The 23,322-nt window shown below is 40.5% G+C and overlaps 1 protein-coding gene across 7 annotated transcripts in view; it reads right to left on the reverse strand.

Moving 5' to 3' along the window:
* Positions 1 to 23,322, reverse strand: part of MAEA (macrophage erythroblast attacher, E3 ubiquitin ligase) — a 51,236-nt gene that overhangs the window by 18,609 nt on the left and 9,305 nt on the right. For 6 of the 7 annotated variants that reach the window (XM_080590282.1, XM_080590281.1, XM_080590280.1 and 3 more), the window contains exons 2-3: positions 16,385 to 16,567; positions 12,559 to 12,762 (exon numbers count right to left, since the gene is read on the reverse strand). In XM_080590282.1, the coding sequence (XP_080446408.1) occupies positions 12,559 to 12,762; positions 16,385 to 16,567 (387 nt within the window). Of the gene's footprint in view, positions 1 to 12,554; positions 12,763 to 16,384; positions 16,568 to 23,322 lie in introns of all 7 variants that reach the window. The other variant, XM_080590283.1, reaches the window with a different exon arrangement.

Here is a 23,322-nt window from a genome sequence, read left to right on the forward strand (position 1 = left end):
ACTGCTTTTTTAAGTTGCAAGTGCCTACAGGGAGGGAGGCTACCAGCCCTATGATGCTGCACAGAACTCCAATAATTAAGGTATAAAACACTCTGAAGAACGAGGAGTCCTTTACTCTGATTATTACTACCTATACCCCTGGCCAACATAAAAGCTACAGCCCTACATTGCATTTCTATTTTCTTTTCCTTTGTAAGAACATCCCAAGCATGTATGTGCACGTCCCCTCCTTGGAGCACATCTTGGGCTCCGATCACCGCAAGCAGGAGATGATCTGGGTTCAGCTTGGAGCTTCTCACTCCTCGTTTCTCTGCTGAGCAGTGCCCTACTTTCAGGAGACTCCAACACCTGCCCTGTCCGGAGGGACAGGCTGCAGCAAACACTCGTTAGTTAGTGGATATCAAACGGCCACCACTGGAAGCATCTACTGAAGCTTTTTCTCCATGGAGGGGGTGTTTAGAATTAAGCTCACATCAGCTGGAGGACAAACCTGCAGGAAGCCAGGCTCCACAAGTTCAAGAAATCATTGAGTAACTGCCTTGGGATGGAAAATAATCACCAATTTCAACACCAGTTTCAGGCATCAGAACTAAGTGGAACATGAAAGCGGGCTCAGTTTCATGAATTCACATGGCTGTACTAGAAAAAAGTGATTCACAAAAATACAGTGAACGGTATATGAAGAATAACAGATGTGAAGTGAAACGGTGCGTACAAAAGGTAGTAGGATAATTTGTTTTTAACCGGTGGCTATTTTCACTTCACATAAATTTGAAATTAAAAACAGCTATATGTCTATAACAAAGTTGTGAACCAAGTAAGAAACTAGTAACCACATAGTGAAGTGTGGACTACTTTCAATTTAAACCTAAATAAGGTTTGTAACGTTAAAAGTCCTATAGTGAATTAGAATTCAGTAATAAATTGGAAATAAAACAGTAGTTACACATACTTAGAGGAATTAAGTACATACAAAAAAGCAGTCGTGCTAAGAATAATGAAAGCCTATCAAACCTGTTCCTCTTCTGCAGGATTTGTGCAACTGCTAACAACGTGCTCTAGTATTTGAGCAAAATTCCTTTACTCCAGAAGACCTTAAGCAAACTTTATTCACCTTACGGTGAACTAACTGCATCTCAGTAGTCAAAGTAAGACAAAGTTCAACAGCAATCACTCCATCCAGGAGTCTTTTACTGACACAAAAGTGACCTCTTCAAGCATGGCAATGCAGGAGCTCCCCTGGGATGTCTTTAGAAAGCTCTTACTTTCTATTTAAAGATCAGCCCAGATGCAGAAACCTTCACCCATTTTTTAGAATGGGAACTTGTTTATCCTCATAGAAGTGAACCATCTTTACATTGTAACCACACACTGAGCACATTAAAGCTTTATAATTAAATTACAAGTTATACATTAGTTTCACAGTCATAACTAAAAGATAGCAACGTTTGTTTCATAGCAAGTAAAATTCTGAACTTCCCTACAATTTTTTGAGAAGCCAGCAATGATTTTCTCTCCAATATGTAAGACTGTTTTGATAAACTCACTCCCAAGTATAAAAACCAAACTCTTCAATAGTTTCAGATCTAGATGCACGGCTTCAAGTTTGCCAAGAAAACTACTCATACATTTCAGCACCAAATATCTCAAAACATCAACTTTGCAGCTGTTCTTACGCCAAAAACAGATTTAAAAAAGAAAAACATTTCTCTGGTAGCAAGACAGCTTTTGCTCAAAGGTTCTGTAGTGTTTATATAAGGGTTTTAGTTTATTTAATACATTTTAAGATTTGGAGCACTCAGGTCAACAGTTATTTATCTCCACTGGTCTCCGCTCCATGCATGAGATGAAGTCATTTATTTTATTTAATCTCCAGCCACAAGTCCAGAAAACTGTCAGGAAAAATGTGTGATAAAGTCTCTTATAATTCACATGAACATTTATAGGTTTTGGAAAAAAAAGAGAAAAAAACATATGGTCATTTCACAAGGCTCAAAACCAAACAGAAAGTACTAATTTATAATAAACAATACTTTATGTTCTCAAATCGCCCTACAAACTGTCCCTCAAAATAAGACAATTCACCTAAAGAGTTAGGCTTATGACAAGATTGAAAAAAAAAAGACTTGATTCAGGTAGAAAAAGGTAGCATTTTGTAGAAAGGAAGTTTAACTTAGTGTAAAAAAGCCAACAACAGTTATTAAATAGGCTATTTGTATAAGACAGGTGAATCATAATATCATATGATAATGTTTTTACATTTTTTGAACATGCAAATTGTTTTTTTAATTGCTTGCTAGCATCAATGCAAAGTTGAAAACAGGCCAGGATGCCTCAAGCTATCAGGGGCTTGATGCCAAGCGTTAATAAGATTGACTACAGATACTACATGCATAAGAGCACCATTCTTATATTAATTTTTTGCTGATGCACTTAAGCATCCAGTAGTACAGTAAACATTCATTTAAACTATGTGTGTACGAAGTACATTAAACACTTGGATCCCTCTAAAACAACAGCTTTAAAAAAGCTGCGTTAACCTTTCAGTGACTGCTCACACACTGAACTACAAAGCCCCAACTTGCAACCTAACCTCCCTTAGAATTGAGGATGCAGTTAGCTATGAAACAGATACAAGTCAAATAATCACAGTATCACAGATTTCTAGGTTGGAAGAGACCTCAAGATCATCGAGTCCAACCTCCGACCTAACACTAAGTACTCCACTAAACCATATCGCTAAGCTCTACATCTAAACGTCTTTTAAAGACCTCCAGGGATGGTGACTCCACCACCTCCCTGGGCAGCCCGTTCCAATGCTTAATAACCCTTTCGGTAAAGAAGTACTTCCTAACATCCAACCTAAAACTCCCCTGTCGCAACTTTCGCCCATTCCCCCTCGTCCTGTCACCAGGCACGTAGGAGAACAGACCAACCCCCACCTCTCTACAGCCTCCTTTAAGGTACCTGTAGAGAGCGATAAGGTCGCCCCTGAGCCTCCTCTTCTCCAGGCTGAACAAGCCCAGCTCCCTCAGCCGCTCCTCGTAAGACTTGTTCTCCAGACCCCTCACCAGCTTGGTCGCCCTTCTCTGGACTCGCTCGAGCACGTCCATGTCCTTCCTGTAGCGAGGGGCCCAAAACTGAACACAGTACTCGAGGTGCGGCCTCACCAGAGCCGAGTACAAGAGCACAATCACTTCCCTAGACCTGCTGGCCACACTGCTTCTTATACAGGCCAGGATGCTGTTGGCCTTCTTGGCCACCTGGGCACACTGCTGGCTCACATTCAGCCGACTATCAACCAATACTCCCAGGTCCCTCTCGGCCAGGCAGCTTTCCAGCCACTCATCTCCCAGCCTGTAGCTCTGCTTGGGGTTGTTGCGCCCCAGGTGCAGGACCCGGCACTTGGCCTTGTTGAACTTCATACAGTTGACCTCAGCCCATCGCTCCAGCCTATCCAGTTGAACAGTTACAAACAAAATGGTTGCATTAGTCTTCCATATTTGTACACTACTTTGTTAAATTTTCCTCTGTGATGAGTACAGAGCAAGTCCAGGGATTACCTAGATGCCACGATTACTGTTGCACAACTTGGGAAGAAGGCAAACAGCTACAAAGGCAGACAACAAGGACCATCTGGGGAAGAAGGAGGTTAGTGTATTTCTGCAACAGGGAATCAGTGAAAACCATGTCAGCCATCAGAAGTAGGGAGACTAGAACAGCCCACAGTGGTGCTGCCTACTTGGAAACGTGTGTGGAAAGAAAAAGTGAATTTCAGGGATAAAATGGGACAGCACAATAGGCTTTGATGGCAGTAAGATGAATTGATCACGGTCTCCGCTCCTTTGTCCCTGTTCTCTCGCCCCCAGTAAGTCTGCTAGTTACAAGAACCGATCCTTCAAAGTAAATTCAGACTATGTAAAAATGACATTGAGATAGAAGGGAGAAAAATAATGAACAATGCTATAGGTGGTAACAAAACAGCAACATCACAGTTAATGAAGTTCATTTAAAAACAAGGCAAATTAACATTAAGAGGCCTCCTTACTCTCTGCTCATAAAATAATGCTGTCTGAAGTTCATTAAGCTACTATTAAGTGTTATAATGCTGCGCATTAACATCACTACAGAAAAAATAAACACAGTAATTGATGGAATGTCCCACTCAAAAGCCAGCTGCAGAACTAGTTGTTTGAAAGAAGCAAGGCGACGGCCAAACCACAGATTCAACAGACAAGCCAGAAAAGTTTGTCTGCAAAGTAAACACAGTACTCCTTGCTGTACATAGTCAAACCTTCGCATGAGAGCATCTTCTGTGACCTCTGTATAGCACAGAGCTTTGAATCTTACCTGGTTATTTGTGACAGGCCCCAGTAACTTACCCCGACTGATTATGGGTTTTTGGCACGAAGAAATGCTGCTACTTCTTCTGGCAAGTGGTTCTAAGAACTAAATCCTGTTCTAACCTTGTGTCTTATTTCAGGTTTGATTTTTTTTTAGAACTTCTGATTCCAAGTACTGTTTTTTCCAAAAGCATTTCTTCACTAGAATAAGCCCTGTGGATTACGACTTTTGCTCCTGTACCCAGCAATTCTCTCAACAAGCCAGTCCCACGCCCGCATGTCGCATTTTTCAATCATCATCTCCCTCCAATTTTTTCCAACAGCTTTACTACGACGCAGTCACCAAAATGCACACATTCTGGTACTGACTGCTGCAGGGCCAAATAAAGAGAAGTGTTTTATCTGCCTACTTTTTGCATCCTGTACTCCTGTCTCTGCAACTTCTGCAGCTCAGCAAATAGCTGCACTTTACCCAGCAGTACACAGTAATAAGTGTCCACACCAGGGTACTGCAACAAAGCCTCCAGACCTTTTAAGATGCATCAGTGGGCAGGAAAAAGCCTCTGGTCACAGCTTTACTTTGACTGTTTTCTGTAGTAGGCTCTTGTGGTAGAGGAAAGAAGACTAATCCTTTGCCAGGTGAGCATGAGCCCTGCAGCTCTTGTCCAAGCAGGATCAGTCTGTACCAGCAGCTATGAATTTTCTGACAAATAATGAACTCCTGTCACTGGAACAGTAATAGGAGAAAGCGTGACATGTAGAGTAACATCTACATTTTTAAGGAAATGTCTGGCAGGAAGAATGTACAATGAGAGAAGTCTAACACACCTAGACAATCTCCATTTGATAACTTGATAAAATTTCAGTTCAAGATCTTGAGTGACAGTACATTGTGCTAGCCTTTCAGACTAAGTATTTTGTACTAAAATAGCTGCTAGATATACTTACTATTAACTAACCCATTTGTCTAAAAGATGACTAAAAAAACAGACACTCAGCATCACCGCATACTTCACATTGCTGGCTTTGAAGTGTCAAATGATTTGTAATGAGAAAGTTTGTTATTTTGGATCAATCTCGCCTATTTCACATTTACATAATTCTAATTCCCACAGATGCTTGAGACAAACAGCAGATGTAAGGCTGTGCAGGAATTACAGCACTTTGAAATTCAGATGAACACACCCAAACACTCATTATATCAATCTACCGAAAGTTGCTATGCCTACACTAAAAACATTTAAAGGAGCTTCTGAGTTGCTCATAGCCTAGTGCTTTAAGGTGACATCCTGGCCAGTTCAGCGACTCTTTTACAGGTAGCAGTCCCAAATCTCCCTAGTGTGGAGTTGCAGGAGAGGGACACAATAACTGGCTTCAGACAAAGCCATTTAATGGCTTTTGCCATTCTGCACTTAGAAATTCAGGTTGTCTATGTCCTGCATGACAGTGAAACAAATAATATGTGCAAGTATTATGCTGACTTTTATTCACCTATTTAAAATGAAAGCGTTATGAATATAAACTTCTTTTGATGAATTAATACATACTCAAGAGTTTGCTTACAAGCCATTCCTGAACTACGTACCTTAAAGATTTCTAAGGGTGCAGCTGTATGAACTTTTAACTTTAACATCATACAGCCTCCTCCATTCAAACTTTGGTATTCCTAAACACTGCTACAGTGAGAAATACACATAAATCACATCATTATTACTGATATCCATCCTACTCCAGTAAAAAGCTTACTGATCCAATGTTTTTGAACTGTATTATGTTTCTCATTTGTTGTGACCATTTCTGACTTGAATTTCACTCTTACTTTACCTAACCATATAAATTAAATGGGAACAGCCATTTCAGGCTTTTGGGGTGAAGACTGGTAGAAAAGCAACTGTACCAAACAACATTTACTTCTTACCTGCGTATATACTATCAGTCTATGGCAATACTCCGTTCTCCTCATTCAGAAAGTGGAAGGCAGCTTTAGCAGTGCAAGGATGCCCAAGGGAGCAGAGATCAGCCTCCAGAAGAACAGACAGGTTACCTGCACGTTGCTCCTGGTGTGTACATCTGCCTGCAGTTCGCTGCCCACAGCATGATGCCGTTATCCTGCTCGTGAGCAAGAACACCAGCTATTCGTGGTCAAATATGCAACTGTCAGACCAGAGGTGCAGACAATTGGTTTCTTAAATATGAAACTTCCTTTAAAAATTCAGATAGCTCTAAATTCAACACCGTCTGCTCTTTGTCAACAACCAGGAGGCGAGCTTCAAAGCCCTAAACAAACCTAAGCGCCTATCACATTTTGACCAGAAAAGTACTGTTGGAGAGCATTCACTTTTGAGTGAATATTATACTTTCTTATTAAAAGAAGTGCATGCCATTTTAAGTGTGTTTTTTTTTTTTAATATAAAAAAAAAAGTCACCAGGAGGAAGATCAGGTTACTCAGTGAAAGGTTGATTTCACAAGTTGGAGCAAAACCTGATGCTGAAGCTGCATAACACACACAAATCATTTAACAGATCTTCAGCTGAGACTTCAGAAGACAATTTCACAGTTTTGAGGACCTTTTTTAAAAATAAAGTGAGGAGAGAGTCTTTAGCTTTAGGGTGGGGGAAAGGAACAGTGGGATACTTCATGAAGAGATCAGGTACTTGGTCAAGAGCCATGCAACTTGACTGGAAAAATACAAGTTTCTCTTATTCCAAGGGACATCAAAATAAGCTTTCATGACTTGCCTTAACCAAATTAGATGATGGAACACCTGAGTTTGCTGCAGGCATCTTTCCAAATATTCGGAATTGGTTAATCCATTCAAAGTTGTTTCTAAATAATTAAAACCAAAGCTGTATCTATGCACAGAAAGGAGAAAAAACTGGACTAAAATGGAGAGAAGGAAGAACAGAGGATAATCAGCTTTTTGATACAGCGAGTGCTGTCATTTATGCTTATCAAAATCTAATTTAAAAAAAATATTTGCTAAACCAGTTTGAAAGATAAAGTGTTTAAAGAACGGCTTTCACAATGTCTACTCTGCTTTGATATTCTACAGGAGATAACAGTGACCAAAAATTAGTAAATTCTGCAGGAGAAGGAACACATTGAAAGAGAGACAGTGAAGATCTGAATCTCCACTTCAAGAAAATTGGCATCTCCTGTTGTTAATTAGTTTAACACTACTTTAAACATCAAGCAGCCTTTCTAATACAGGCCAACATTTACAACAGTCACAAAACTTTTGAAGTCAGTGACATACTCAGCTTTTTTTCCAATAATTCTCAAAAGCAAAAAACACACTGTGGTATTAATGCAAATGGACAGTCAAGTGTCTTTGAAGGATCACACACCTACTTAATCACTGATTTAAGACCACCAATTTGCAAAACTGATTGGCATGTATAATCTATAAAGCAAGGTCATGTTAAATAGTTTTAAGCCATTAAAAAGTTATTTCAAATTAAGTGCTCTCTTATACCTGCAACTTTACAGTGCCACTGCTCCACCAAGACATACACTCTGAGGTGCAGTAGCTCTTCTGTCCATCAGTTTAAAGATTTTTGAATTGTTTGCTCCCTGACCTAACACAGATACTTGGTTTAAATTTATATAATTTCACGAAAAAATGTGATCGTACAACTTGCACATTATGTGCATTAAGGCAAGGACATTTATTCTAGTATAATAAACTAAGCAAAGACAGAAAGAGGATTTACAGCACATGATAAGAGACTGGTACCTTCAGAATCTAGATTTGTTTTCAGTGGTATTGGCACAATCACTACTGTTATTACATTATCAGCGAACATCACGATCATTTTTTCCTCTACCCTATTGAAAAAGCATCCAATTTAAAAGACAACCACCCCAAAGAACACAAACCAAAAGGTTACATACCTAACTTAACCATAAAGCTTACCCTACAAACAGCAACCAACTTCCTACTGGGACACCACGTTTCTCAAACTAGATTTGCCTACCAAATAATGGCACAGAAATACAATAGCATTTAATGTAGCAGAACATGGAATAGCAAAGTAAGTTAATAGAGAACCAGCTAGCTGAACATATGAATCTGCAAATGAAAATATGCATTTTTATATTGGTGTTGCACTGCAAGGTCACAACAGAGTCAAAATAAGATCATTATAAAGCGTAACAAGCTGATACTGATGAGCTTCATTTATATGCAATAAAAAACCACCCTTAACATCTAGTTTATATCTTCAAACCAAACCATTTTTCACATCATTAGTGAGCCAGAAGACATCAAGAAAAAACCTGCACTAGAATCCCTTCCCCCCTGTATTTATTTTGGCACAAGCGTGACATTTCTGTCCTTGACTGTCAGCTCTCTTATTTTGATTCTCAGATTTTGGTTTACTTTCCCAAGCAGCGTTACTGTTCCTTAAAGACGTAACTCACACCGTGCATGTTAGTAGTTTATTTCTGTGGTAACATATAACATTATACTTTATATATGCTGTACACCAAAACTTATTTCTACCTGGAACTAGTTAATGGTGGTATTTACACTTCCTTATGATTTTCACAGAGCACTCCTTTTCATAGCTGTTTGCTTCTTAGCTTATAACCACAACTCTTAAGTGCTTACCTTCCATGACAAGAAGTCAAGAATATCATTCTTGTTAAGATACTTAATTTGGAAAGCGGACTAGAATTTGCCTTAGCTCATCAATAATTATTAATATTGGACACCATGGTGCATAGTGAATCTCCACGCAAGCTGTCTGTTGCTATTTATTGGTAAATATATGACTGATTGTATAGCTTGCTACTGGCCACTGGCGCAGAATAACTTCTGAACTGTTTCCACCCATGAAGTACCTTGGCAGCTCTGCAGGTCTCTTAGCGTTCAGAAGCCATGCAAGGAACTTAAAACACGCAGGCTGAAACTTGTTCCCAAGACTGGTCTAACAGCTACTGAGAGATCCTGCTTAATGTAGGATCCACCAGCTGCAACCGAAAGGGGGAAAGTTCTTTCCTTCAGCCTTTCAAAACAGTGGCAGTGTTTTCAGCCATTTGGCCTGCAATCATAGAAACAACCCCAGAATATTCAAGGTTGGAATTTCTGGACGTTTTGTCCAATTCCCTTGCTCAAAGTAGGGTTGACAGAAGCGATTACTCAGGACTGTGCCCAGGCCAGTCTGGTCTTGAACATCTCCAAGGACAGAGAGACTCCACACCCCAGCACGTCTGCTGGGGAGCCCAGAACTAGATGCAGGACACCAGACGGGTCTAACCAGTGTTGGAGAGGATGGAGCACCACTCTGCACACCTGCTGACATGCTCATCCCAAGGCAACCCCGAGTGCTCTTGACTCTTCTTTGCCACAAGGGTGCATTGCTTGGTTATGTTCATTTGTCCACCAGCCTCACCTCTCGTTCCCTTCCTTTTCTTCAAAGCTGTCTTCCAGTCAGTCAGCCCTCAGCACGTTCTGGTGTCTGGAGTTATTCTTCCTTAGGTGCAGGGCTCTTGCTTTCCTTTGCTGAACTTCATGAGGTTCCCATTTGCTCGTTTCTCCAGCCATTTGAGGTGCCTCTGAGGGCACCACAACCCTCTGCTGTATCACTCACACACCCTGGTTTTTATCACCTGCAGACTTCCTGAAGACACTCTGTTCCACCAGCTAGGTCATTAACAATGATGTCGAACAGGTCTGGATCAAGTAGTGACTGGGCTACAACACTCATGACTGGCCTCCAGCTGGACTTTTTTTTTTTACCCCTTCCACAAAAACAAAAGGTTTGTTCCTCCCCCATCTCCTCCACAATCCTTTGATCCTAAGTATTGTGCTAAAAGGACCTACCCTTCATCAACTTCTAACAGTTCAGGATTTGAGGAAACTCAAGTGCTGCCTCTCAGAACGTGCCAAAAAAAAAAAAGTCAAGCACAAAGCTGAACTTTCAGAAAAGAAGAAATGTTGCTCTTAATTATGCAGATTTTGTGGTCCCTTTTCCAAGTTCCTGCTTAGGGTACGGAACCTACTCAGTGGAAACAAGATTGTCTTGATGTATCAAAAAAATCAGGTAACAGAGGTAACCAGATTCACTACACAGAATAGCAATCCTGAAGCCAGCAGTGGTAGAGACATTTATCAAAATTACAGTTAAGACTACGGTAAACAGAAAGATATTACTTTGGATGAAGGAAAAATACCATGGTATTTTGTAATCTCCACAGTAGAGCTGCATTATTAAGCATTAGAGAGCGATTCAATGCTCATATCCTTCAGCAAGGGAGGAACAAAGAACAGGGAAGTTGTCTGTTACTAAACCCATAACACCACAAATTCTGTGCGACTATCAGGTCTCATTATCCTACTGCTGCAAATCCTACTGCTGTACATCACCGTACAGTAAGAAAGAGAGAGCAGTGTTGAGACTAAGCGAAGCCTATCCTCAGTTAGCCAAAAAGTAAACTCAAATGTTGCCTAAAACGCCTAGTTTTAGCAAGCTGGAAGAAATACGGTCTCGCTGCATTCAACATGCGCAACTAAATTGTTTTATGCTTTGATGTTATGCAAATACAAATACTTCAGCTTGGAGGCAGAAGTTAAATAAGCTTATTTAATACATTCAAAACAAAAACAAAAGCTCCTGTTCAAGAGTGAGAAGTTACAAGGCTCCACAAGTGCACTGCTTTGTACCACAGTCTTGCAGCGTATCACAATAGACTTCCACGTGCGTATCTAAACCAGAGCTAAGCATTACTTAGTCAGGCATAATAGATCTTACAATACAAGTGAAAAAATATTTCCATAGTGCTTTTTCAGCACAACTAGTAAGTATGACAGCATGGTGATTCAGCAGGAGAGGAGCTCCTGCTAAAACAGAGGGAGACATCTACCACAAGTGGAAGAGCTGCTGACCATTCATCTGCAATTACAGGATCCCTGAATAACTGTCTCACCCTGTTGTATTGATTCACATGCATCGGTTGTCTTCAGTGAGGCATAGCAAACTCTTCAGTGAGTATAAGCAAGATTATTTCCTACCAACAGTCTGTAATTCATTTTTTTCCCTTCTCCCTTGCATTCCATGTCTATCTGATGCTTCCTCATTGGTATTTACCAACATCACTGCAGCTTGAACAGAATCGGAGTGGTAAGGCAGCCGGGGAACAAGAGGGACACGCAACAGATAATGGTCTTTGTGTAAGACAAAGAACAGATCCTTACACTGTGATTTGACACCAGGAACTACAATCCCTTCAAGTTTCTCTGAGCTAGTTGAGGTGTTCAGCTATGTCACCTGAGAAAGGCAAAGTATGTAACTCAAAATACCATTATCGCAACTATCACCACAAAAGCTGGATTTTAACCAGATGAAGTGGACGTCTTCTGAAATCAGGAACATCAAAAGAACTTAAGATTCAAGAATCACTAAGGATCAAATAGCAAATGCTACCTAAAAATTAACAAAACGTCTCTAAATAAACAGCAAGTTGTTAAAAATAACAGTTTTAATGTCATTGTGGCTGTCAGAAGACAACAGCATGGATTCATCACTGCATAAAGAAGCTACGTCAAGGCATGTGAACTCCAAACTATTATTGAACATAGTTCAAATACTGCATAGGCATTTATGGGATAAAAGCAGCACCAACTAGATACCAAATGAAAAGGAAAATGATAACCATGGAATTCTGGATGTTGAAATAAACTAAACAGCATAAACGTAAGACATACTGGTACTAATAAATCCAAGTTATATCAAGATTTATTTTCCAAAGTCTAAGTCAGCTTTCCTCTCAATGTATTAAATAGTAGGATGATACAATAAAACAGTTGTTCCTGCAACCAGCATATGTCATCCTACTTAATCTGCTCACCTACACAAGTCATCTGAATGTAGCTAGACAGATGGGAAGCTCCACCAACTGCTTAGTCAGCAGCCTAAAGGACTTTAACAAGAAATTCACCATGACATTTGAGAAGAATTTTAAATTTTTAAAGGGCAAGGAGTTTGTCCAGAAGCATTTCATTTGTGACTAAAAGTTATGCCTTCAATTTTGGCTTATTAAGCACAAAAGTACAATTTATGTGAAGGAGAACACACGCAGGCCTAAACAGACCAACATTAATGATAAAGGCATTCTTATATATAAAAAAGCTGCTATAGAGCTAAGGTAGCTAGTTTCTATTAGCTTTACTACCATTTTGTTTTTCCTAAGTTAGTACACATTGCTACCAACCTCAATACCACTTTGTCTTGCTAGCTTTACAGCCGTGTTGTAGTAGCCACAGCGTAAAAGATGTTCCACCATCATACGATCCATACGTTTCTTCTTCCACATGTTTGCAGCCGCTGGCTGGTCACTACTATGTTCTTTCAGATGCTCAATCCTACGTTTGCAAAGTTTTGCACTCTCATCTTCAGCCTGGATTGACTCAACTGCCTAAAAAGAAATAATTAAACAGGAACAATCAGAGATACATTTTTTTTCATTTGCTTTTAAATAAAAAAAATAAATAGGGATTATTTGTAAGCATACTTTATGTACTGCACAGTTACTACCAATAGTGTTTGTCATTTAGAAAGACATTTCCCATGCTAACAGGGAGGTTTCAGCATGACTGGCCCAGTTTTGAGACACTCTTGCATATTAATAACCAGCAGTTTTTGCATAACACAATTACTTATGAGCATATGCACTTCTAAGCAACGTTTTTTTCTGATTAACATTTAGTTGGTCTAAAAAAGGCAAGATACCAACTACAGCAGAAACTGCTGGAATGCCTTGCAAAGACATCCATGGAGGTTCACAGTCATCTTGTCCAAACAACTGGAACTCATGAATTTCCACCTCTAACCTATGCATGGCTTCTTCCTCAAGCAGCTGTCCTACTGAATTAGTTCTGCTGGGGAGTGACGCAGAGCAAACCACATTACTTCTAATACACTGGAGCCATTTTAATCAGCCCCTGTAATAATGAAAATTATATAAACATTTGGCCTTTTAGCACCTTTAATTCAAAGGTCTTAGAGTAATTTTTCTAACCAGCTTTGTTAAACCTGTACTGTTTTACCTACCTCTGCCACATGGATCTACTGTTACTTACTTTGGAAAAATAAATTTATCCAGAGGAAAAACAGTTGGACTCGATCTATTGAGAATAGTTTCAGTTGGAAGGCACCTATTCTTCTAACTTTTTTATTTAAAATCTACATATTGGTATGCCTAGTGCAAAACACATACAACAATATTCCCATAACTTTTTTTTGGTTAAGAAAACAAATACTGTGGTCATACTTGTTCTCCTTTAACCTTAAAGTTACATGGTTTATTAGTTATGCTGCAAATTTTACCAGGCAATTTTATTACAGCTGTATTTGTAGTTTAAAGCTAGCTGACTCCATACACAGCACGTGAGAGCTGTGAGCCACATCTGACAACACAACTCAAGAACGCTCGCAGTACTTCTATGCCTCTAAGGCAAAAGCAAACCAGAAGACGGAGGCTTACTGCCTTTCCCCTCTGTGATATATCACCAGCAGTGCAGCTTCACGTTGGGTTACCTGACTCGTGGCGACTTTAAACTTGTGTTTGAATACCTGCATGGCTATGACAATGGAAAAAAAAAAAAGTAGGTTTGTCAATCAGGCACAGACTAAAAAAGTAGGTAGCTTTTGGCAGCCCACACTGCACCATACTGACATGGCTCCCTTCTCAGTACTCAAGCTATTCAGGCTGCAGCATCATCCTTGGATAACACCTGCAGCCCCAGAAGTACAGGCTGATTCTAATTGCTTTTACCACGTATGTTCATTTACAGACTTCTTATGGAAGAGTTAATACTTGAAAAGCAAGCTGAAATAAAAACCTGTACGAGAAAATCCTGCCAAGCATTTGCCCCCATTAAGCCTGCCTCTGATCTGGCCCTTCATATAAAATTCAACATCTAACCCCCTAATCACTGTACAAGATGTTTTACTGTAATTCATATACATTTCTGTAGGCTGAGTTATTTTTATTACTAAATTTAGCTTTATTTTGTAACATATGGTTTGGAGATCAGTATTTTGTTTAAGTTATAAACTGAGTCTTTTCCTACTCAGCAAGCAAACACTAACTCGGGCCAAAACACACTCTCACTTTTATCTCTGCAGTGTTATCAGATGTGAAGACAACCACAAGAATTATTCTCAACACAAATAGGAGAATTCAAGGCATCCTTCTCATTCCAAAGGGTTCTCTTTATATGGTTTTGTACCTGTATTTATATTCCTCCCCCCTTTGTCCCTTTAACGCATTCAGAAAGGACACAGATCCTCTTCAAAATTCTCTGCAGCAAGTCTATGTGGAATTGCCCTGCTGGACATTAATAGAACTTGAGGGAACAAGCCTATTAAAAAGGATACAGAAGGGAAAACACAAAGGCCTAGGTTTCCTCAGGATCATTTTCAGAACCCAAGAAACCTGCTGTGCTGAAAAGCTCTAAGGGAGAGTAAGGTGTTAAATAAAGGGCTCATCTACGTCTACTGCAGTCATCTCAGCAGTTCCTCAGATCCTTGCCTAAACACAGGAGGAAACAGAGGTCCCACTTGGGTCCAGACACTAAAGAAAACAATCATTTTGCTCTGGACAGATTACAGAGAAGACAGAGTAAAGAATCTGGAGCAGAGGCAAGACCTTTGTATTTCAGAATTTTTTTTACTGTTAAACAGATTTACTTATTTTTTGCCTACTGTCCTTTCTGAGAAGATACAAGATTCCCCACAGTCTTTCAGACAGTCGAAAACAAGTGAGCAATTACACTAAAATGAAGCCTTACACCCAAAACATCCAACAATGTCTTCAGACACACCCCTGCAGTCAGCAAAGATTTAACAAGTAAATAACTTACTCCTCCACATCATTACTGTACACCTACAAGTAAAATCTAACACCTCAGAAACAGCAGTAATTTCTTTTTGTAAGTAACAGACAAGTGGAAAAAAAAACCTCTCAGTCTCACAACCCAAAAACGAAAACAGCGATTAGATTTATGATGTCTTTTGCAGACCAGGTTTTCAGTGTCTAAGTAACTTGTTCAAGCAGAAAACCCCAAAATCAACATATACAACAGTGTTTTTATGTCACAAACCTCCAAGGTATTTTGACGCTTCACTTAATAGTCTCAAGATTTATATCTGTTGGTTATTTCATTTAAGTTTTAATGAAATGCCTCTGCTACCACTTGTTTTGTCTATTTATTTTTGGAGAAGCACTACTCGAACGCCTGGCAAGAGAGCTATTTTCATTCTTCTGCAAGATTTATTTCAAGTAAGTTTTCTGATGAATCTCAGCATGAATAATATTCCCATCGAAAATAGGGATGCCCTATACTATATTTTGTTTTTAACTCATTCTTAGAAAGATGCTTTAAAGGCATGGAAGTTCAGATGCATTTCAGACAAGTGTTCCAAGCTTAACCGCTCACAGTTACCTTGCTAAAAATTAAAATGCTTTTACTATTACCTAGGAACCTTCCAACCTGCAAGTTAACTGTCTACAAAAAGTGTTCAAGGAACAAATCCAGAACAAACATGCTTTATACACTACAACTTGCACTTTTTTCCTGCAAAGAACCCTCAGCATCACAAGCAATTATCTCCACTGGGGTTTACATGTTTTCTAGACTTATCTCCTACCTTGTTCTCCTCAAGCAAGGAACTAAAGCAACCACACAAACATTCCCATTAAATGAGCAGGAATTGATATATATCTATTTATTTTGCTGCCATTTCTTTTCTGGCGGTAGAGAAATTCATTTTCAGGACTGCAAACACATCAATTTTACCTCTCAGGGTTGTTTTTCTTCTTCCTCCTATTCAGTCATGAGCACTAAGACATTTCATAAGCACAGTAAAGCAAGATTCAGCACGTTCTGATGTTCTGCCGTGCATTTTCAGGCCTTTGTTTACAGTGCCATTAATACCTATACCTTGAAAACCGAATCTAAGCAAACAGCATTGCAGAAAAACACTTGTGTTAACTCTGTAAAGACAAAACAATAATGAGGTACACCACCACTTACCTTTCGTTTCAGAACACTGAGTTTTTCAACTACTCCATCCAGGAGACTAACAACCGAGTCCACGGCAGGACAACTGCTCAGCGTCTTCTCCAGCTCTGCCACAACCATCGTAACGTGACTTGTCTCTCGATCGATGTTTTTCTGTGCGGCTCGAAACCGTTTGTTCAGCGTTTCATATGGCACCTGAAGGAGCAAAACCACGTCATTAGAACTTCTGTACTAAAGGAAAGGTCTTCTAGAGTTTAGAGAAGCGGATGATTTTATTTGATGCATTTAGAAAAACACCTAGGTTCCAGGACACTGGAGGTCACGAGCTGAACTTGAGTTCCCATATCAAAGCCCTTATTTAAGCTCTCTCAGCAAGGAGACTTCAAAGATTCAAAGGCACTTCAAAGATTATGACGAACAGTGACAGGAAATAAAAGCTTGTAGATTCTTTTCTGATACCAATTTCACCTATCCTGGCTTGACTTTAGCAAGCACTGATAAAAAACAGATCAGCGAGAACAGAAAGCAAAGGCAAACGTGTATTTAAAGGAAAGCTACAACTAAACTACAAGAGATCACCCTTCAAAACATGATTTTAAGTGCAACTTTCTTTCCTGCAGGAGTTGAGAAAACAAATAAAAATTATGTATAAAGGAAAGCATGTGTTATGCATGCTGGCTTCTGACAAAGTTATACATGGTATACCAATAGTAACTCGGGAAATTTAATAGGTATCCTACTTGCTTCTTTCCACAAAGTACTACTTTTATTATTAGCTCTTGTATTACTGTAACCGTAAGAGGAATTTCAGGCAAGTTTCCTCTCGGTGAAAAAGCCCACACTGTATGATGAAGTTTGATAAATCCCCTTAAAACTCCATCCTTGGCTTAGAGACAAACTGCTCTTGGAGGTCCCCCGTCCTTTATTTGTCCTACGCCTTTACAAAGCAGCCATGCTGAAGCGGCTACTGATGGCCATTACAGACACATATGGGAGTAGCCTACAGCCTGGTCAAATTTTAGGCTATTAAAGGTTTGGACAAAGCTTACAAAGTTAAGCTGCTCCCAGCACGTTGCTTCCACGACAGCACCAGGACTGGAGACACGAAGCTCTGTTACTTCAGAGCTCCAACGGCAACAGGAGTTTCAGAACTAAACATTCCAGTGCCCCATGCATAATTCATCTCTATCTTATCTTGAAAAAAAAAAAAAAAGCCCAGGAGAAGTTCTTTCAGGTAGTTACTATAGCCTTGATTGCTTTTCCATTGATCAAAGGCGTAATTTAGCGAAGAACCAGATTAGATAGCGAGGGGAAAGCAGGAAATGCAAATCAGCGTTGTGGTTGGTACATACCGTGTATATGTTTGATTACAAATCTTTCAAGTTTATCCTTGCTAATCACTTGTATCAACTTCGCCTCCATTTTCTTCCTTCTAACTAGCTGCATGCAAGAAGTGTCCCCAGGGTCCACTCTCTTTCCAGGCTCTATTAGAGAGGATCCTACATAACCGTCGCAATTCACCATTAGAAACGTGCCGATAAAGGCTTTAGGTTCAGCATGATGAAGATGAGCCACGACACTTGCTTGCTAACACTCCACCTGTCCTACAACGGGTTGTTCTGATTTGCATTAGTACTAACAACATCCTGGTGAGATATGAAAGGGCTCCTCTTTCTCTAAGAAGACAGAAGTGATCTATTTACTGGTTTTTGCCATCTCACACTAAGACCTGAACAAAAGACAGAACAAACCCTTACCACAGGAAGCATCACGATAAAACAGTAATTTGCCTTGTATAAGCTCCTCTGAAACCCCAGCACCACAATCCCTCCCCTCCCCAAACCGAAGCCACAAAATAAAACATCATGATGGGCTTGTTAATGCCTGCTCACCTATATAACCACCTTTTATTCCACCTTTAGCCCTTGCTTTCCTTCTCCCTTTCCACACACACACAGATGTTAGAAGTTTCAGAGCTCCTCTACAGACAGCAGGTGGGGCATAGGGGCACATTATTTTGAATATATTTCATGTTTTGGAGAATGAAATCTTGTTTTAAACTCCACAACTTGATGCCAGACAGACAACTTGGCCTTTTTTATTTTTTTTTTTTGCTTGTTCTTACTATTCAATGAAAAATACATTTTCTTCAGTTACCTATATTTACTGGGCTTAATTTCTGCAAGTACTTTGCTAATCAGCTTTCTGCATCACTCCGAAAAGGTGCTTCAGTCAGCAACCACAGAAGTTACTACTGACTTGAGGCACCTTTCCTTGACTACCAAAGAGGTTTTGTTAAATTCTCAACAAGCAATTGAACTGGACACAGACCTAGCCAGTTTGAAAGTCTTACCCTTAATCTCCCTTTTCCTTAGTTTCTTTATCGACACGCAAGCACAGTAACACTTCCCGTTTCCCATGCCCTGTCTCCGTTGCATGTAAGTTTCTGGCACAGTCCCTGGTCCTATGACATTTAAAACAACTGGATTTTCAATTTCAGCTGGCATCCTCATACACCGTTCATATTGTGTCTTGGTACAAAAGGTTTTTGCATCTTGTTTTAGCCACTTCCCCTCTAACCAAGATTTTTTAATATCTTACATGGAAGAAACTAGGAGTTGGTGTTTTATTATATCCTCTATAAGTAAAATCAAATATATTGCCAAATAATTTAATGTAACATATCAAGGGGAATGACTTTAAGAGTAAAAGGGAATTTGCACAACTGATAAACTAGTAGTAAATGCTCTTTACCAAAGTCTTTCATAGCTTGCTTGGGCAGTTGTTTCTTACTATAGAGCTTGCAGTTTTTAGGCAGTATTTGGAAACTGCGGACTTTACGGACCTGGATTCTAAAAATGCCAAAATGTAGAAGTTGCAGCCGCTCAGCTCCTTACAGAGGACTTGTCTAGGCTCTGCACCCTGACCCATCGGTTCTGTTTCCTGATCAGCTCCTGCAGCCTGGTAGGGATCCCTCCACCCAGCACCAGTGTGCTCTACCACGGGATTCTTCAAAACGTTACAGGCTCTGTAACAATAACTGCACTTTTTATTCAAATAATCGAAGTAAGCAGAAGGAAAAAGTAATGAGATATTCTTGGAAAAATGTAATTCTGAGAAGATTATTCTTTATTATGGTTCATGTTTATTTTCACACTCAGTTATAAAAAAAAAGTGGACACCAAACTTTCTGGAACATGACAACTGCAAATTTTGCTTATCAGTAGCCACAAGCCTAGTAGAGACTTTACATTTTCACTGCAAGTACCACGCTCTTACCAAGCCTGGATTAAACAGCTATCCTCTCACCAAGAAGACCAGTTTACAGAACTCAGCTTACTTTAAAGAAAAATTAAAAAAAGAAAAACTCTACTGAACTTTAAGCACATTGAAATAAAGCTGCAAGAACTGACCAGAAAGTATTTTGGAGAAGCTCAGTGCCAGTTTGTCCTAGTCATTAAAGCTTGAAAAAACCACACCACAGCTGCCTAGCACCACGAGTGCACAGGAGGATATGAGGGACAGATGCAAAGTATTAGCAGGCAGCACATCTGAACTCAGTGTCACTAAATCAATTCTGCGTCTTTTCTTCAACTTCCACAGCTGCAAACGCACCAACTGAAGCATGCACTGAACCGGGTACAACTTCAGGCAGATTGCTCTGAAGATTTAAGTCAGAACAGCCCACACAAGGGTAAAAATACAGCAGGGAAAGTTTTTTCCAAGATCAGAATTTTTCTACTCAAGTTTTAAGGACAGTCTGCTTGGCTGGAGACTTCCACAAGTGGCGTGCATGACTGTTTCTAGGTGCTAACTACTAACAGGGAGATAGCCACAACTGAATAATCTGATCCAAGTGTTGTCTTCATTTCATTTCTTCACTGCAGTTTTACTAAGCCAGAAGACTTTGGTGGAGCATGTTCTGGGACAGCACAACCACCTCTCAATCGAGATAAGAATTAGATGATGATCCTTCTGGGTCTACAAGCAGCCTTGAGACTCATACCTGGGTTGTTGAGTTGAGTGGAAGGAAGGGAAAACAGCAGAGCTAAGAATGACAGTAGCAGTTTTTAAGCTTAGACTTAGGAACTCAGCTGTGACGTTAACTGCCTGGCCTTCAGCCCAAACGTGGTCCCCTTCCAGCCCGCAAATGCTAATCAGACTGACTGAGTTATCTACAGAATACATTTCCATCAAAATACATCCTGCAGTAAGCCATTCGTTTACTAAATGAGACTATTTCCTTGACTTTTTCTAAATACATGCTAAAACTGGAAAGAAACAGTAAGTATTAAATCCTTGCATATATTCTATACCGATGGTTAGCAAACAGTATAAGTTTCCCAAGTAGTTATTATCACACTATAAAAAGAATCAGTACAGAAATATAAAGTTGAAACAGGCAATTCTCTACATAGCATCACACAATGCATATCCACCTTAGATTTTGCATTAATTGTGCAACATTTTAATGAGATTTTCCACTTTTCTCATGATTTTCTATGTACATCTACACATACACCTCCAGTACCCCACTCATAAATTGAAAATATAGAAATGGGCTGCCCATAAATATTCTTACCTCACCCCAAACTTCTCTATAGGGTCAGGGAAAATTGGCTTCAAAAACCATGCCACGAGGAGGTACCATCTTTAGCCATTAACGCTACAGAAAGGGAGAGTAAAATGGAAATCCCCCTCCCCAAGTTCCTTAATTATATTGATCGAGAAAACTCCAGTGCCTCAAAGACATGGAACACCGGTGGGAGTCAGAGCACCAGACTGGACTTCTGCTGCTTTTAGCACCTTGACTTCCACTAAGGACATCTTGAGACCACTGTGATGTTTTAGCCCTAATACAAACCGTCACCTTCCATGACCTACACAGTCATTCTTCGTTCCTTAAGCACTGGGGTTTCCCAACGTGCTTTCTCCCAAGCACAGAACCCTTCAACCAGGTGTGAGAAAGAGCAAGATGAATCGTGGCCAGACCTTTGCTGAGGTGTTAACTCATCCTGCCACAACAGACAAAGCGTGCTGAGTCACAGCTGGAAAACCAGCACTCATCGCCGGCACGGCCAACACATACACCCATTTTATTCAACCAGAGCTCTAACTAATAAGCAGTTAAAATGACAAAAGCTTTATAGACACATCAGCAGCATAAGGAAGATGAAGTCTACAGAACTGGATGTGTGACCTAGCAACAAAGGACAACAGAAAGCCTCAGCACTAAATGCCTTCTTTGTCTTGACTTGTAAGGGCTTTTCCCAAGCTTTCCAGCTCCTGCACCAAGCAGCTGAGTCTGGGGAAGAGGTACTATTCCCAGCAGTCTTAAAGACAGCAGGAGATGACACTGCAAAGCTGCTGTCATCTCTGAAAGGTCACGATGAACACATAGAGTCCTCAATAACCAGAAGGGGCAAGCTTATTGCCTCACTTCCAGAAGAGAAGCTGGAAGATGAGGAAGACCAGCTTGTAGTTTCCTACATCTCAGTTCTTGGGAAACTCATGAAAAAAAGATTCCAATGGAAGCCATTTCCAAGCTCACAAATGTGACTAGGAACAGCCAGCCTGGATTTGCCACGAGGAAATCATGCTTGGCACTGTCTGCTTTCAGTGATGAAACCACTACTTTTGAATGAAAGACAGCCCTGGTGGTCTTCATGCCAAATTTAGTAAAGTTTTTGATGTGGCCTTCCCACAGTACCCTCATAGCCAGACTGGGAAGATGCAAACCAACTGGGTGGAATACCCATGGTTTAGGCACCGACTGGGCAGCCAGGCTCCAAAGAACAATGGTCAGAGATTCAAAATCCACCTGACGAGTAGCCAAGACTGCCTGACTCCCAAGGAGTGTGATCAGCTCTCATATAAATGCCTTCATCAGTGCTCTCCAGAATGGGGCTTGGTCAGCAAGCTCAGAGGACAACAAACTCAAAGTGCTTGATAACGCTGGATGGTAGAGCTGCCATCGAGAATAAGCCTGACAAGCTGGAGAAATGCACCAAGGACTTCATGAAATTCAGTCAAGGCAGAAACCAGAGCCCTGCACCTGACACAACGCAACTCTAGACACTACCTCTGCAGAAATAGATGGAGAGGTCCTGATGGACCCCAGGTTGGACAGGAGTGAGCAACAGGCTCTTGGCAAAGAACACTAACCACATACTGGGCTGCATTAGCAAGGCTGGAGGCAGTAGCTTGAGAAAAGCGATTATTCCCTATGCTCAGCACTCAGGCAGACTCACTGGGAATATTATGTCTGGTTTTCAGGCCCTTCACACAGAGGAGACGAGCCTGGAAGAAGGCCACCAAAATGGTGGACACAACATCCAAAGAGGCTGAGAGGGGCAGCCGTGTTTCACCTGCAGAAGAAAAGGCCACAGGGAGCTAGGAGAGGCCCAACCTGATAGCAGCCCTCTGCTACCTAAAGGTGAAGGGCACAGATAAGGGCTGGCCAGAATTTTCTCGGAGTTACAGAGCAAGGAGGAAGGAGCCGTAGCTGACAACTGGCACATAAAGATACGAGCGGCTGTAACAGGTAAGACCAGAAGTCCCCCTGCCACTATCCTTTCCCCTGACAGCATCCAGAAAGGGCATGGCACTTGAAGAGGCAACAACATGAAGTCACTAATCCCAAATAGTTTCTTAGGACTACCTGAGCAGAAGGTAGAGGTTTTATAGCGAGAACATTTCTCATCCACAAGCCCTGCTGGTTGTTGTTGACCTGTGGAACTTGAGCAATCCAGCGTCCTGTGGTGAGGTGTTTCACAGCCTCTTGCATTGTGTGAAGAAACACTTCTGGGTTTTGACTGGTCATCTGCTAGCCTCATTTGAAACCCTTTTATTCTTGTTTTGGAAGAAAAAAGGAGCATTCACTGTCTCCTCACCTCACATATTGTCGTTTGAGATTGAAGAGGCCCTTCATTCTTTGAATACAGCCATTC

This window comes from Anser brachyrhynchus (genome assembly GCF_964034855.1).
Source record: "Anser brachyrhynchus genome assembly, chromosome: 4".
Classification (NCBI taxonomy): Eukaryota; Metazoa; Chordata; class Aves; order Anseriformes; family Anatidae; genus Anser; species Anser brachyrhynchus.